General features: G+C 39.7%; 1 protein-coding gene across 1 annotated transcript in view; it reads right to left on the bottom strand.

Moving 5' to 3' along the window:
- Window positions 1–16,074, bottom strand: part of LOC126176336 (sodium/potassium/calcium exchanger 4-like) — a gene marked incomplete at its 5' end in the record, with an annotated part of 108,225 nt that overhangs the window by 33,379 nt on the left and 58,772 nt on the right. The window contains one exon of the mRNA XM_049923488.1: window positions 13,290–13,499. Coding sequence (XP_049779445.1) covers window positions 13,290–13,499 — 210 coding nt within the window. The remainder of the gene's footprint in view (window positions 1–13,289; window positions 13,500–16,074) is intronic.

Raw genomic sequence — 16,074 nt, forward strand, 5'->3', positions numbered from 1 at the left:
ACCTTGCACATGTTCTATGCTTCGTTAATTCTATGGAGAATCTCCTCATTCCTTATCCTGTCATCTCACCTGATTTTCAACATTCTTCTGTAGCACTACATCTCAAATGCTTCGATTGTCTTCTTTTCCAGTTTTTCCTCAGTTCATGATTTATTCCCTCATACACTGTGCTCTGAACACACATTATCAGAAATTTCTTCCTCAGATTAGGGCCAAATTTTGGTACTAGCAGACTAATCTTTGCATGTGCTTTTTATGCACTCTTTGCCTCATTCATCATGTGTTAGTTTGCTTCCTACATATCAGAATTCCTTAACATCATCTGTTTCATGGTCTCCAATTCCAATGATAAATTTTTCACAAATCTTTGGTTTATTCTCAATCCATAGTTTGTACTCATTAATGAGGATAGCAATACATCTAGCAGCCCACTATCCTGACCCCACCATGTCCCCACCTGCTCCCACAGGCAGCACTGCTATCCTCCCCCTCCCTGCCCCCTGCCTCTTCTGTACCACCACTACCCCCTCTACACCCCTGCCCACAGCAAAGACTGCAGCTCACCTCAGAACCAGCTGCAGTCAGGCCTCAGTGCCTAGAGACAACAGTGGCCATGTGTATGTGAGTTCATTGTGTGTGTGTGTGTGTGTGTGTGTGTGTGTGTGTGTGTGTGTGTGTGTTTTCTGTCTATGTCTGACAATAGAATTAGTTGGATAGCTGAATAATGTCTAGTAGTCTTTTACCAATGTGCCCTTCTGCTACTTAGTGTCTGCTCTACGTGGTTAATAGCAACCTATACTTTTAAATTATACTTTTTATGTACTGTGGGTTGTTGGCCATTTCTTGATGTGCAATTCAGAAAGATTACAGATGTGTAACTACTGTATATGGGAGTGCAATTTCCCTATGTCAGAGTAAATTTGCCAGTATATTATCTTGGATGGAGAGTCATCAACAAATGTAGAAGTTTCTTCGGTTGTGCCCCAAGGAAGTGTTTTGGGACCCTTGCTGTTCATGTTGTATATTAATGACCTTGTGGATACTGTTAATTGTAACCTCAGACCTCTCAAAGACAATGTAATTATCTGTATGAAGTACTGTTTGAAAGAAGCTGTGTAAATATTCAGTCGAATGTTGATAAGATTTCAAAGTGGTGTAAAGATCAGCAACTTGCTTTAAATGTTCTTAAATATAAAACTGTGCACTTCACAAAATGCAAAAACATAGTATTCCATGACTATAGTGTCAGTGAGTCACAGCTGGAACTGGTCAACTCATACAAATACCCAGGTACAACACTTTTTAGGGACATAAAATGGAATGGTCATTTAGGCTCAGTCATGGGTGAAGAAGGAAGTAGACCTCACTTTATATAGTAAAGACTTGCATGATGGATATCCTAGTTGCTGATCAGTCTTCTGGGCTGTATAGCCATGGCTGAAGAAACTTTCCAGTTCCTGTCATTTTGTACAGAGCTGTTCTGGATATCTTCTGAGGTGTTCTTGGTAACACGGAATATTGCCAGCTGATGAGTTGGACATCGAAGAGCAACATAAATACATGATGAGCAGAGATAGCCTTTGTTAGAGATAAAATTCAAGTATCGATTGTCACCTATCAAACATAAAAACTTATCTATAGATTCTGGAGAGCCACTGTCCACATATTATCAACTTTAATGGCTTCTTCTTTTCTGTTAAAATTATCACTATGCTTACATATTTTGATGGCGTCTCTATATAGTCATGAATAATAGTTGTTCACAGTAGATAAAATTTTGGTTTTGGAGAACTTCACTTTATGATTTCCTGTCTGAAAAGGACACTCTGCTACAGCAGATTTTTCTGTTTTCGCTAGGCAGAAAAGCCTTTTATAATAATTCAGTCTTGTATTCACGCTTCCCTTGGTAGTTCCAATGTTGATCTTTCCACAAACAAATGGGATTTTATATATTCCACTTGCTGACAGTTTGAAGAAATATTGAATTTAATTGATGAAAGGAGAAAATATAAAAATGCATTAAATGAAGCAGGCAAAAAGGAATACAAACGTCTCAAAAATGAGATTGACAGGAAGTGCCAAATGGCTAAGCAGGGATGGCTAGAGGACAAATGTAAGGATGTAGAGGCTTATCTCACTAGGAGAAAGATAGATACTGCCTACAGGAAAATTAAAGAGACCTTTGGAGATAAGAGAACCACTTGTATGAACATCAAGAGCTCAGATGGAAACCCAGTTCTAAGCAAAGAAGGGAAAGCATAAAGGTGGAAGGAGTATATAGAGGGTCTATACAAGGGTGATGTACTTGAGGACAATATTATGGAAATGGAAGAGGATGTAGATGAAGATGAAATGGGAGATATGATACTGCTTGAAGAGTTTGACAGAGCACTGAAAGACCTGAGTCGAAACAAGGCCCCCAGAGTAGACAACATTCCATTGGAACTACTGACAGCCTTGGGAGAGACAGTCCTGACAAAACTCTACCATCTGGTGAGCAAGATGTATGAAACAGGCAAAATACCCTCAGACTTCAAGAAGAATATAATAATTCCAATTCCAAAGAAAGCAGGTGTTGACAGATGTGAAAATTACTGAACTATCAGTTTAACAAGTCACAGCTGCAAAATTCTAATGCGAATTCTTTACAGATGAATGGAAAAACTAGTAGTAGCCAACCTTGGGGAAGATCAGTTTGGATTCCATAGAAATGTTGGAACACGTGAGGCATTACTGACCCTATGACTTATCTTAGAAGCTAGATTAAGGAAGGGCAAACCTACGTTTCTAGCATTTGTAGACTTAGAGAAAGCTTTTGACAGTGTTGACTGGAATACTCTCTTTCAGATTCTAAAGGTGGCAAGGGTAAAATACAGGGAGCGAAAGGCTATTTACAATTTGTACAGAAACCAGATGGCAGTTATAAGAGTCGAGGGACATGAAAGGGAAGCAGTGGTTGGGAAGGGAGTGAGACAGGGTTGTAGTCTCTCCCCGATGTTATTCAATCTGTATATTGAGCAAGCAGTAAAGGAAACAAAAGAAAAATTTGGAGTAGGTATTAAAATCAATGGAGAAGAAATAAAAACTTTGAGGTTCACCGATGACATTGTAATTCTGTCAGAGACAGCAAAGGACTTGGAAGAGCAGTTGAACGAAATGGATAGTGTCTTGAAAGGAGGATATAAGATGAACATCAACAAAAGCAAAATGAGGGTCATGAAATGTAGTCGAATTAAGTCGGGCGATGCTGAGGAAATTAGATTAGGAAATGAGACACTTAAAGTAGTAAAGGAGTTTTGCTATTTGGGGAGCAAAATAACTGATGATGGTCAAAGTAGAGAGGATATAAAATGTAGACTGGCAATGGCAAGGAAAGCGTTTCTGAAGAAGAGAAATTTGTTAACATCGAGTATAGATTTAAGTGTCAGGAAGTCGTTTCTGAAAGTATTTGTATGGAGTGTAGCCATGTATGGAAGTGAAACATGGACGGTAAATAGTTTGGACAAGAAGAGAATAGAAGCTTTTGAAATGTGGTGCTACAGAAGAATGCTGAAGATTAGATGGGTAGATCACATAACTAATGAGGAGGTATTGTATAGAATTGGGCAGGAGTTTGGCACAACTTGACAAGAGGAAGGGACCAGTTGGTAGGACATGTTCTGAGGCATCAAGGTATCACCAATTTAGTATTGGAGGGCAGCGTGGAGTGTCAAAATCGTAGAGGGAGACCAAGAGATGAATACACTAAGCAGATTCAGAAGGATGTAGATTGCAGTAGGTACTAGGAGACGAAGAAGCTTGCACAGGATAGAGTAGCATGGAGAGCTGCATCAAACCAGTCTCAGGACTGAAGACCACAACAACAACAACAACAACAACAGTTTGGAGTTCATGACCTATTTTCTTAATTGGCCTAAAAACTGATCTGATGTAATATTTTGGTAAAGTCTTGCTCACCTGATCAGTTACTTTTTTGATAAAAGGGAGAGAAACCTTATTCTTCCACTGCTGTGTCCTATCGTTGTCTTTTCTCCTACTGTTATTAGGTTGCAGACCCTATTTACTTCCTTATCTGAATAGCCATTATTCTCAAAAGTCTGCTTCAAATGTTTTAATTCAACATCCAGGTGTTCTGGCTTGCAGATTCTTTTGGCTCTATCTAGACTTTTAATGGGACGTCTCTTTTGTGTGGAAGATGGTTGGAGTTCTTATGCAAATATCAATCTCTATGTGTGAATTTCTCAGAAACCTTATGTTTCAAGCTTACATCAGGCTTTCTCATAAGTAAAATATGCAAGGAGGCTACTGCATTGTCTCTTTTCATCTCCATGGTAAACTAGATTTTTGAATTTATATCCATTCAAATGACAAAAGAATTCTTCTAAAGCTTTTTTACCACATGAGCAAACTACAAATGTATCATCGTCAAACCGATACCATTACATGGCTTTTATTTGCGTTTTCTAGTGATGACTTTTCAAATTTTTCCATATAAAAATTAGTGATCACAGGACCTAATGGCTTACCCATTACAACAACATAAACTTGCTCATAAAATTCATAATCCCACTAGAAATTACTAGAAGTAAGGAACTGTCTAAAATGAGCAGTCAGATCCCATGGAAAAACATCTTCGGGGGTCAAGGTTAATCCTTCAAAGTTTTGATAAATTGATGTGAACCTTTTATATAAGAGTCAGGTTTACCAGTACATGGTTGTAAATGATTTGCTAGATAGCTTGCTATTTGATACCCTGGAGAATTGAGAGCACTAACAACCGGTCTCAGTGGAAGATGATAAATTTTTGTCATGCCATAAGTCTGGCACATGTTGCTTCAGTTTTTAATAAGGATTTCTTATCCTCTTTTTTAAATGAAGTAGATGATATTTCACAGTATTTGCTTTCCTCAGTATGTTATCCGTGGGGCTGAACAATCTTGATGATACATTCGTTGTCTGATCACATGGTAAAAAAGCTATAGAAAAATTCTTTCGTCATTTGGATGGTATAAATCCAAAAATCCATTTTACCATTGAGATGGAAAAAGACAACACAGTATCCTTCTTGGATATTTTACTTATGAGACAGTCTAATGTAAGGTTGAAACATAAGGTTTCTCAGAAATTCACACATACAAATTTATATTTGCATAAGAACTCCAACCATCGTCCACACAAAAGAGAGGTCTCACTAAAAGTCTTGTTGATAGAGCCAAAAGAATAAGCAAGCTGGGACACCTAGATGCTGAATTAAAACATCTGAAGCAGGCTTTCAAGAAGAATGGCTATTCAGGCAAGGAAGTAAATAGGTTTCTGCAACCTAATAACAGTAAGAAAAAAGACAATAATAGAACAAAGCAATGGAAGAATAAGGTTTCTCTACCTTTTATCAAAAAAGTAACTAAGCAGGTGAGCAAGAATTTACCAAAATATGACATCAGATCAGTTTTTAGACCAACTAAGAAAATACGTCAATCATTCCAAACTGGAAAGGAAAAATGTCCTCCTCTGTCAGAAAGTGGAGTTATGAAATTACATGTAGTTGTGGAAAGGTATACATTGGAACTACCATGGGAAGCATGAATACAAGAATAAACTGAAGGCTACCACCTGCTTTGCACAAAATTCCATTTTATATTCCTACAAAGTGTTACAATCAGGTATTTGAATGAGCTGACTGATTCCTGTAGTGACTCACTGATATTGTTCTTATAGGACACTATGTTTTTTTTTTGTTTCATGAAGTGCACAGTTTAACTTTTCTGAACCTTGAAAGTTAGTTGCCAATCTTTGCACCACTTTGAAATCTTATCAAGATCTGACTGAATATTTATGTAGCTTCTTTCAGATAATACTTTATTATTGATAACTGCATCATCTGCAAAAAGTCTGAGGTTACTGTTATTATTGTCTGCAAGACCATTAATATATGACATAAACATCAGGGGTCCCCACAGACTTCCCTGGGACACACCTGAAGTTACATCTACATCTGATGACGACTCTCCATCCAAGTTAACATGCTGTGTTCTCCTTACCACAAAGTCCTCACACAGTCACAAATTTCACTTGGTACCCCATATGATCAAACTTTTGACAATAAGCATAGGTTTGGTACTGAATCAAATCCTTTTCAGAAATCAAGAAACACTGCACCTACATGACTGCTTTGATCCAAAGTTTTCAGCATGACATGTGAGAAATGTGTGAGTTGAATTTCACATGATTGGTATTTTCGGAATCTGTGCTAGTTGACATTGAGAAGGTCATTCTGTGCAAGACACCTCATTATGTTTGAGCTCAGAATATGTTCTAAGATTGTACAACAGATCAATGTCATGGATATTGGACAGTAGTTTTGTATGTCACTTCTACTATCCTTCTTATGGATGGTTGTGAACTGTGCCTTTATCTAAGAACTGGGCACTTTTTTTTGGTCAAGGGACCTATGACAGATTATAGTTACAAGAGGGGCTAACTAAGCTGCAGATTTCGTATAGAATCTGATATGGATTTCGTCAAAAAAAAAAAAAAAAAAAAAAAAAAATGGTGCAGGCATAGAATATTATAGTGTAACAGGAAATGCTGCAAAATGGTTCAAATCTTATATCTCTGGCAGGAAACAAAGGGTGTTATTAGGAAAGAGACATTTATCAAGCTATCAGGCATCATCCAACTGGGAAGTAATTACATGTGGGGTCCCACAAGGTTCCATTTTAGGGCCCTTACTTTTTCTTGTGTATATCAATGGCCTTTTATCAGTAACATTACTAGAAGCCAAGTTCGTTTTGTTTGCTGATGATACAAACATTGCAATAAATAGCAAATCAAGTGTAGTCTTAGAAAGGTCAGCTAATAAAATATTTGTGGACATTAATCACTGGTTCCTAGCCAATTATTTGTCACTAAACTTTGAAAAAACACACTACATGCAGTTCAAAACTTGTAAGGGGTGTCCCACAAGTATATGCCTAACATACGATGACAAGCAGATAGAAGAAGTGGACAGTGTTAAATTCTTGGGATTACAGCTTGATAATAAATTCACCTGGGTTGAGCACACCACAGAACTGCTGAAGCATCTTAACAAATCTCTATTTGCAATGCGAACTGTGTCAGATATAGGGGATATAAAAATGAAAAAGCTGGCATACTATGCTTACTTTCATTCCATAATGTCATATGGGATTATTTCTTGGGGCAATTCATCAAGCCAAGCTAAAGTTTTCCAGGCACAAAAATGTGCAGTAAGAGTTATATGTGGTGTGAACTCAAGAACATCTTGCAGAAGTCTGTTTAGGAAACTAGGGGTACTAACTACTGCTTCCCAATATATTTATTCCTTAATGAAATTTGTCATTAAAAATACATCACTTTTTCAAGCCAACAGCTCAATTCATGGGATCAATACTAGAAATAAGAATAATCCTCACAAGGATTTAAAGTCACTTTGAGACTTACCAAACAAAAGTGCTAGCAGGTCGATAGACACACAAACAAACACAAACATACACACAAAATTCAAGCTTTCGCAACAAACTGTTGCTTCATCAAGAAAGAGGGAAGGAGAGGGAAAGACGAAAGGATGTGGGTTTTAAGGGAGAGGGTAAGGAGTCATTCCAATCCTGGGAGTGGAAAGACTTACCTTAGGGGGAAAAAAGGACAGGTATACACTCGCACACACACACATATCCATACGCACATACACAGACACAAGCAGACATTTGTAAAGGCAAAGAGTTTGGGCAGAGATGTCAGTCGAGGCGGAAGTACAGAGGCAAAGATGTTGTTGAAAGACAGGTGAGGTATGAGTGGCGGCAAATTAAAATTAGAAATTAGTGGAGATTGAGGCCTGGCGGATAGTGAGAAGAGAGGATATGCTGAAGGGCAAGTTCCCATCTCCGGAGTTCTGACAGGTTGGTGTTAGTGGGAAGTATCCAGATAACCCGGACGGTGTAACACTGTGCTGGCCGTGCACCAAGGCATGTTTAGCCACAGGGTGATCCTCATTACCAACAAACACTGTCTGCCTGTGTCCATTCATGCGAATGGACAGTTTGTTGCTGGTCATTCCAACATAGAACGCTTCACAGTGTAGGCAGGTCAGCTGGTAAATCACGTGGGTGCTTTCACACGTGGCTCTGCCTTTGATCGTGTACACCTTCCAGGTTACAGGACTGGAATAGGTGGTGGTGGGAGGGTGCATGGGACAGGTTTTACACCGGGGGCAGTTACAAGGGTAGGAGCCAGAGGGTAGGGAAGGTGGTTTGGAGATTTCATAGGGATGAACTAAGAGGTTACGAAGGTTAGGTGGACAGCGGAAAGACACTCTAGGTGGAGTGGGAATTAAAGAGAACAGCCATGAGTACCAGGATGGCCCCCTCGTATGCCAACCTATTCATGGGTCGCTTAGAGGAAGCCTTCTTGGTTACCCAGGCCTGCCAACCCAAAGTTTGGTACAGATTTATTGATGACATCTTCATGATCTGGACTCACACTGAAGAAGAACTCCAGAATTTCCTCTCCAACCTCAACTCCTTTGGTTCCATCAGATTCACCTGGTCCTACTCCAAATCCCATGCCACTTTCCTTGATGTTGACCTTCACCTGTCCAATGGCCAGCTTCACACGTCCGTCCACATCAAACCCACCAACAAGCAACAGTACCTCCATTACGACAGCTGCCACCCATTCCACATCAAACGGTCCGTTCCCTACAGCCTAGGTCTTCGTGGCAAACGAATCTGCTCCAGTCCGGAATCCCTGAAGCATTACACCAACAACCTGACAACAGCTTTCGCATCCCGCAACTACCCTCCCAACCTGGTACAGAAGCAAATAACCAGAGCCACTTCCTCATCCTCTCAAACCCAGAACCTCCCACAAAAGAACCACAAAAGTGCCCCACTTGTGACAGGATACTTTCCGGGACTGGATCATATTCTGAATGTGGCTCTCCAGCAGGGATACGACTTCCTCAAATCCTGCCCTGAAATGAGATCCATCCTTCATGAAATCCTCCCCACTCCACCAAGAGTGTCTTTCCGCCGTCCACCTAACCGCCGTAACCTCTTAGTTCATCCCTATGAAATCCCCAAACCACCTTCCCTACCCTCTGGCTCCTACCCTTGTAACCGCCCCCGGTGTTAAACCTGTCCCATGCACCCTCCCACCACCACCTACTCCAGTCCTGTAACCCGGAAGGTGTACACAATCAAAGGCAGAGCCACGTGTGAAAGCACCCACGTGATCTACCAACTGACCTGCCTACACTGTGAAGCGTTCTATGTGGGAATGACCAGCAACAAACTGTCCATTCACATGAATGGACACAGGCAGACAGTGTTTGTTGGTAATGAGGATCACCCTGTGGCTAAACATGCCTTGGTGCACGGCCAGCACATCTTGGCACAGTGTTACACCGTCCGGGTTATCTGGATACTTCCCACTAACACCGACCTGTCAGAACTCCAGAGATGGGAACTTGCCCTTCAGCATATCCTCTCTTCTCGCTATCCGCCAGGCCTCAATCTCCGCTAATTTCTAATTTCAATCTGCCGCCGCTCATACCTCACCTGTCTTTCAACATCGTCTTTGCCTCTGTACTTCCGTCCCGACTGACATCTCTGCCCAGACTCTTTGCCTTTACAAATGTCTGCTTGTGTCTGTGTATATGCGGATGGATATGTGTGTGTGTGCGAGTGTATACCTGTCCTTTTTTCCCCCTAAGGTAAGTCTTTCCGCTCCCGGGACTGGAATGACTCCTTACCCTCTCCCTTAAAACCCATATCCTTTTGTCTTTCCTTCTCCTTCCCTCTTTCCTGACGAGGCAACCGTTGGTTGCGAAAGCTAGAATTTTGTGTGTATGTTTGTGTTTGTTTGTGTGTCTATCGACCTGCCAGCGCTTTTGTTTGGTAAGTCTCATCATCTTTCTTTTTATATATATATATATATATATACCAAACAAAAGCGCTGGCAGGTCGATTTTTTCCCACGTGGAATGTTTCCCTCTATTATATATATATATATATATATATATATATATATATATATATATATATATATATATATATATATATATATAAAACATTCCCCGTGGGTAAAATATATCTAAAAACAAATGTGATGAGACTTACCAAACAAAAGCACTGGCAGGTCGATAGACACACAAACAGACACAAACATACACACAAAATTCAAGCTTTCGCAACAAACAGTTGCTTCATCAGGAAAGAGGGAAGGAGAGGGAAAGATGAAATGATGTGGGTTTTAAGGGAGAGGGTAAGGAGTCATTCCAATCCCAGGAGTGGAAAGACTTACCTTAGGGGGAAAAAAGGACAGGTATACACTCGTGCACACACACACATATCCATTTTCTCTAAAGTTTTTGGTTACATAAGGAGATGTGTCTGGTGGACAGTAGAAGGATCCAATTATTATTTGAAGCCCACCCCTAATACTGAGTCTTGTCCAGACAGTCTCACATATAGCTTTAATTTCTGTCTCAGTGGACCTTAGATTCTTGCCTACTGTGACAAAGACACCACCTCCATTTCCTGTTTGCCTGTCCTTTCGAGGTGCACTCAAATTTAGTCCAAAAATCTTACTGCTATCAATTTCAGGTTTCAATCTCCTTTCTGATCCTAATATTATGTGAGCTTCATTGCTTTTCATGAGTGCTTCAAACTTTGTTGTGAATGCTTTGGCAATTTACCATTAGAATTGTAATACTCTCATCTGTGGGAGGCATTTCTTTAATCTTACACTGATATTCCGGGTTTCCTACAGCTATCATTATCTCGATTGGATGGATAGTTGCTGAAGCTAAAAAACTCTTGTGCACACCCCACACAATATCAGCTACCTGAGTAGCAGCCTCTGATGTTTAATGCAAACCCAGCCCATTTAGGAGGACCTTACAGTTCTCAACCCTAAGGCGCAAGTCCAGGAAGTCGGAGTCTAGCTTGTCATAGCATCTATGAAGTCTCTGGTACAGTTCTTCCGCTCAACTCAGAACCAAAGGGCCATGATTAGTTCTGGGGACAATGCTGCAAATTGTGAATGTTATGAACAAGTCTGCCAGTCTCTGAAACAACCCAAGTATGACCTCAGAGCCATATGACAGACATCATTTGTTCCAATGTGCACCACAATCTGCAGTTGGTTGAATCCTGTTTCCTCAGTGGCTGCTGGAACAGCCTCCTCAACATTTGAATGTGACCATCAGGCATACACACTGAGTGCACCTGGTGCCCTTTCCTGTCCTTGCTGCTATTTACCTAAGGAATACATCATTCGCCATACATTTGAACTACTGACGATTAATAGATTCCTACCCTTTTGTGTTTGCTGCCTCTTGACACTGTAGAAAACAGGTTTCCCCAAAACAGGTGAAGTGATTCCCACTGGATGTTTAATTTTCAGTGAAAGACAGCACCTCCAACTTGTTGGTTATGAGGATCTGTATTACACCCTGAGTCCTCCCTGGTCCCTGTCCACCTTGTACAGAATGCCTAGATCTACCAATGAAATGCCACTCATGGTCAAGTGGATGAGTGGTGACAGATTCTGTACTTCCTGCAGGGGAGACAGGATCCACAGGAGAGGATAGTACTTGAGGTACCTCTGGTACATGACTCTCAGGAGCCCTCCCATCACAACAGTTCATAGCAGCTGCACATGAATATCAACCAACTCATCCTGTGTTCTAGAACAGGATTCACTGTGGCGTTGCATTTTGACTGATGCAATGTATTATGGGGCAGTGAACAAAGAACTATAAATTAAACCTGATGATTATCATTTGATCTCTTGAGCTAAAAAGTTGCTAATTTCCTATAAGAACTGGAACAAACATGCAAATTGAGATTTCTGTCAAGGCAACACAAAACCTATGGTAAAAATTACTAGTTTCCCAAAACATTCTGAGGTTAATTATAATTATTAGCAAACTCAAAAATGAAGATGATTTATGATTAATGTAGATAATATATAGGGCTACTCCTCTTTTATGGAAAACTGGATGTAACACAATATGTTAGTTAGAATATCTGCTACAGTAACTAAATCACAAATGCCAATTTACTGCAAATTACTCGTAGTTTATGTAAAGGACAATGGTATCTCCCGAAAATTCCCAAAAATGCACAATTATTTACGTTGATATATGATTAAATACACAAGTGATATATTCTTTGGCAGAAGCTGTGAACCTCAAATGCTAATTTGCTATGGAATTACTTACATATCGGAAATACTCATACTGGTAACTTACGAAAATTAGTTTTGTAAGCGTCCAGAAATTCTCAATAATAATCTATTTCTCATGTAAATTATACAATGAAACAAGAGAATGGTTGTTTTGAAGGAGGACAGGCCTACTGTTCTCAAAAATTTTAAAAGAGCACAATTAAGTTTAAGCCTACCTTTGACAATAACAGTACTAGCACGTGTTCGGAATTTTACAGTATATCACAATACACACAGATATTATTAAAATTAATAAAATATTATGCAGAAGCAATTCTGTGTCCACTTCTGCACTGGCATGCCAAAGAAGGACATTGAAGCATGAATTTATCTCAGCCAAAAACGCTAAAATGTGCAGCACCAACAAAACACGTCTTCGGCCTGTTGTACACGCTCTTGCTCCGAACCCCTTTTAAACAGTGAATTGTATACCATATGTAACTGCAGATATGTATGTTCAAATTATTTTTGTAATTGGTGTCTTGTTTCATTGCTTTCCAGATCCATATGTTGAAAGTTAATAATATCTGAAGCAAAAAAGTGGATTGCTTAGTGGCCATGAAAAGAAAAGCAACTGGGAAATGGCCTAAACTCACAGATTTGTAAAATGTGTTTGAAGCTATAACTTTTGGGACTTTAAATATTTCTTCATTACCAAATGATATGTAATCTTCTTTTTTGTGTGTGTCTCTGAATAAAGGCTTGGAATCACTTTTTGTTCTCTTCTGTAATTGATTGTTATAATTTCTCATACTTTTGTATCTTTTAATTTCCCAAGCCCATTTTTTTTATTTATTATTTACTGTTTTAATGAATAAGGTCCAATAAAGTTTATAAAATTATATATTTCCCTACTGTCACTAATAGTTTAACATTCATGTTGAATGAAATTATATTAAAGTTTTGATATCTGGACATCACTTATGAGCAAAATAAGTTAAAAATGGTTTACTCTCATGAACTTTCTTATCCATCTTCAAGATCCCTCACTTTATTTGGGAAGTTAATTATAACTTAGGCAGAGATGTCAAGGAGCTTACCAATTACAGTAATCATCCATGAGACAAAATATGCATTTAATCCAATCCAGACAATACACATGAAGAAAGTAAGAGGGAAAAGCTTGCGGAGTTTGGGCTTGCTGCAGTCAGGAATTGTAACTTTGAGCAGAAGTAGTGCTGGCCAGCAGAGAAGCCAATACAGCTTGCCGTACCACTTGACCCCTGCTGGTGGGTGTCGGAGGGACTGCGCTGTGAAGGAAAAAAAAACAAGAGTGAGGTCTGTCGACAAACAGGTTCCCAAGTTGAGGCATTGCACTGTTTTGAGGAATGAGAGTCATGAACACCTTTTATGAAGGCTGTAAGTTTATGGATTACATAATGTTTTATTCATGTTTGTAAATCTAGAAGAGTCGGCCCTGTATCTTAATCCATTATCTGGCCATTTGTTTGTGCAAAATCATGTAGAAGTTATCATTGTCGTGTAAAACACCACCACTTATTATCTTTGTATGGTGTGAACTTCACAAATATATCTTATCATATCATGTCAGTTGGTTGAAGATACAGCATCACAGTACTTGTGCTTCCATTTAAAATTAGCTCACAGGCATGATTCAATTTCAGAGCATTAAATTAGAAGGAAAAAAATTAACTCCTGCCCACTACTTAAATACACTACTCACATGAAAGGATGAAACATACAGTGAAAAAAAAAATCTCTTGGGTATCTCTACAGATAAAACTGACATATAAAAATAAATGAAAAATGACAAAGTTAGCTGGCTGAAATGGCCGTGTGGTTCTAGGCGCTGCAGTCTGGAACCGCGAGACCACTACGGTCACAGGTTCGAATCCTGCTTCAGGCACGGATGTGTGTGATGTCCTTAGGTTAGTTAGGTTTAACTAGTTCTACGTTCTAGGGGACTAATGACCTCAGAAGTTGAGTCCCATAGTGCTCAGAGCCATTTGAACCATTTTTTTTTTTTGACAAAGTTATATCCATGCACTACTCAGTAAGTGGATATTTGAGTGGATAATAATGTAGTGTCATATATGCTTTTTCAATAAATGTAAGCTTAAAATCAAAGTATTTTGATATGTTAAAATAATTTAGATCTTCAGATACAATCTCATTTAATTTTTTAATGGCTGGCTTTGAGCATCCTTATCATCAGGTCACTATGCAGCACAGAAGGTGCATCTGTTGTCCTCCTGTACTATACATAATGCACTGACTGACATGGCTGAAACTGTCTATATAAAAACATCAATGAGATTATGTCTCAATGTAAAAGTCATGTAAGAATTCCCATCCCTGTAGTTAGCAAGGGTTGTGAAGCAGCTATTGAATTTTCAAAAAGGGGGGAGGACTCATTACATGACTTAGGGATTCTACTGCTATTAGAATCAATGGAAGTTGTTATAAAATGCATAAAAAAGACACACACAAATAGCTATTGCATCCTTACTGGAGTGAACGTTCAATGACAGCCAGTGATATTGTGATTTCTATCATAATCATCTCCAGATGAAAGGAATGTTGTACTACATAAAATACAATAGATGACAATTTAAGTGTAAGATTTGCATTGTGTTTGGCTACTTCTCAGAGACATTTACTAGTAATTGAAAAAGCAATTACTGTGTGAAGGTAATGTTGGATGATACATATGACTGGGATGGCTGTGTGTCATGGAACATTCACTCTAGTAAAGCTGCGATATTTATTTGTGTATGTTTTTTACTTGTTTTATAACAACTCCCATTGATTGTAATAGCAGTCGAATCACTAAGGTATATAATGGGTGTGCCTCCCTTTTGAAAACTCAATAGCTGATTCACAACCCTTGCTAATCTGAATTACATGGATGGGAAATGTTTTTACAGCATATCCTCTGAGTCTACAATCCTACTGGCCTTAATCTCTTTTCCTCTGATATTTTGCTCTGTCTCCTGCTGCCAATCCTTTCATCCCTGCATCATGTGCTACATGCAAGATCCTCTGCTCTCTGATGTCAAATTCCTATCTTGTACACTTTCTGCTTCTCATGCCCAGCTGTCAGCCACTCCTCATCTCCTTTTTCCCCTCACCCACTATTTTCTGTCCACTGTAGACCATAAACAGAGTAAGAGCCTCTGTAAGCTGCACACTGAGTATATCCCAAGAACGAAAGCCGGACAGTCTACAACAAGAGCAAGGTTTTGTATGTATAGTGATGCAAGTTAATGAGTGCTTCATACAGTGTGGAACACATGCTTACTGGTTGCCTGCTCAGCCTATAATTGTGTGAGAGGGATGGCCCACAAGAAATGCCTGTTACATTTCTTACAGCCAGAGGTGGCAGCTGTCATAGTAATGAGGTGCAACATCTTTGAATCACTATCAATACCTGCCATGGGTGGGGATACTAAATCCCTCCCCCTCGATATCAGGGGAGGCTGGGTTTGTGCCGTTGCCAGTCTGGAAGCATGGGAGGCACAGTTGAGGTCCCCGCCAAGGGATCTAGCATCATAGCCTCATCTGCTACTGCATGGACACAGGGACAATGGAGTTGGCAGTTTGTCAGAGATAGAATTCTGCGCTGCCACTAGAAGTGGCTTGGGCAGGGAGAGTGACTCTGTTCATGGGCTCCCAAACAATAGCCCACATATCTGCGTGCTTTCAGCTGATGTAACTGGGAAGCAGGCAGTACCGGCAAGTGTGCTGCATGGGGCTATTGCTAATGGCATGGTGGGTGGTTGCTGGGATGTTAGACATCTGGGTTGGAGATGACAGTAGGAGCGGAAGCACCATTTACAACTGCAGTTGCAGCTGGAGCTAGTT

Source organism: Schistocerca cancellata, chromosome 3, assembly GCF_023864275.1.
Source record: "Schistocerca cancellata isolate TAMUIC-IGC-003103 chromosome 3, iqSchCanc2.1, whole genome shotgun sequence".
NCBI lineage: Eukaryota > Metazoa > Arthropoda > Insecta > Orthoptera > Acrididae > Schistocerca > Schistocerca cancellata.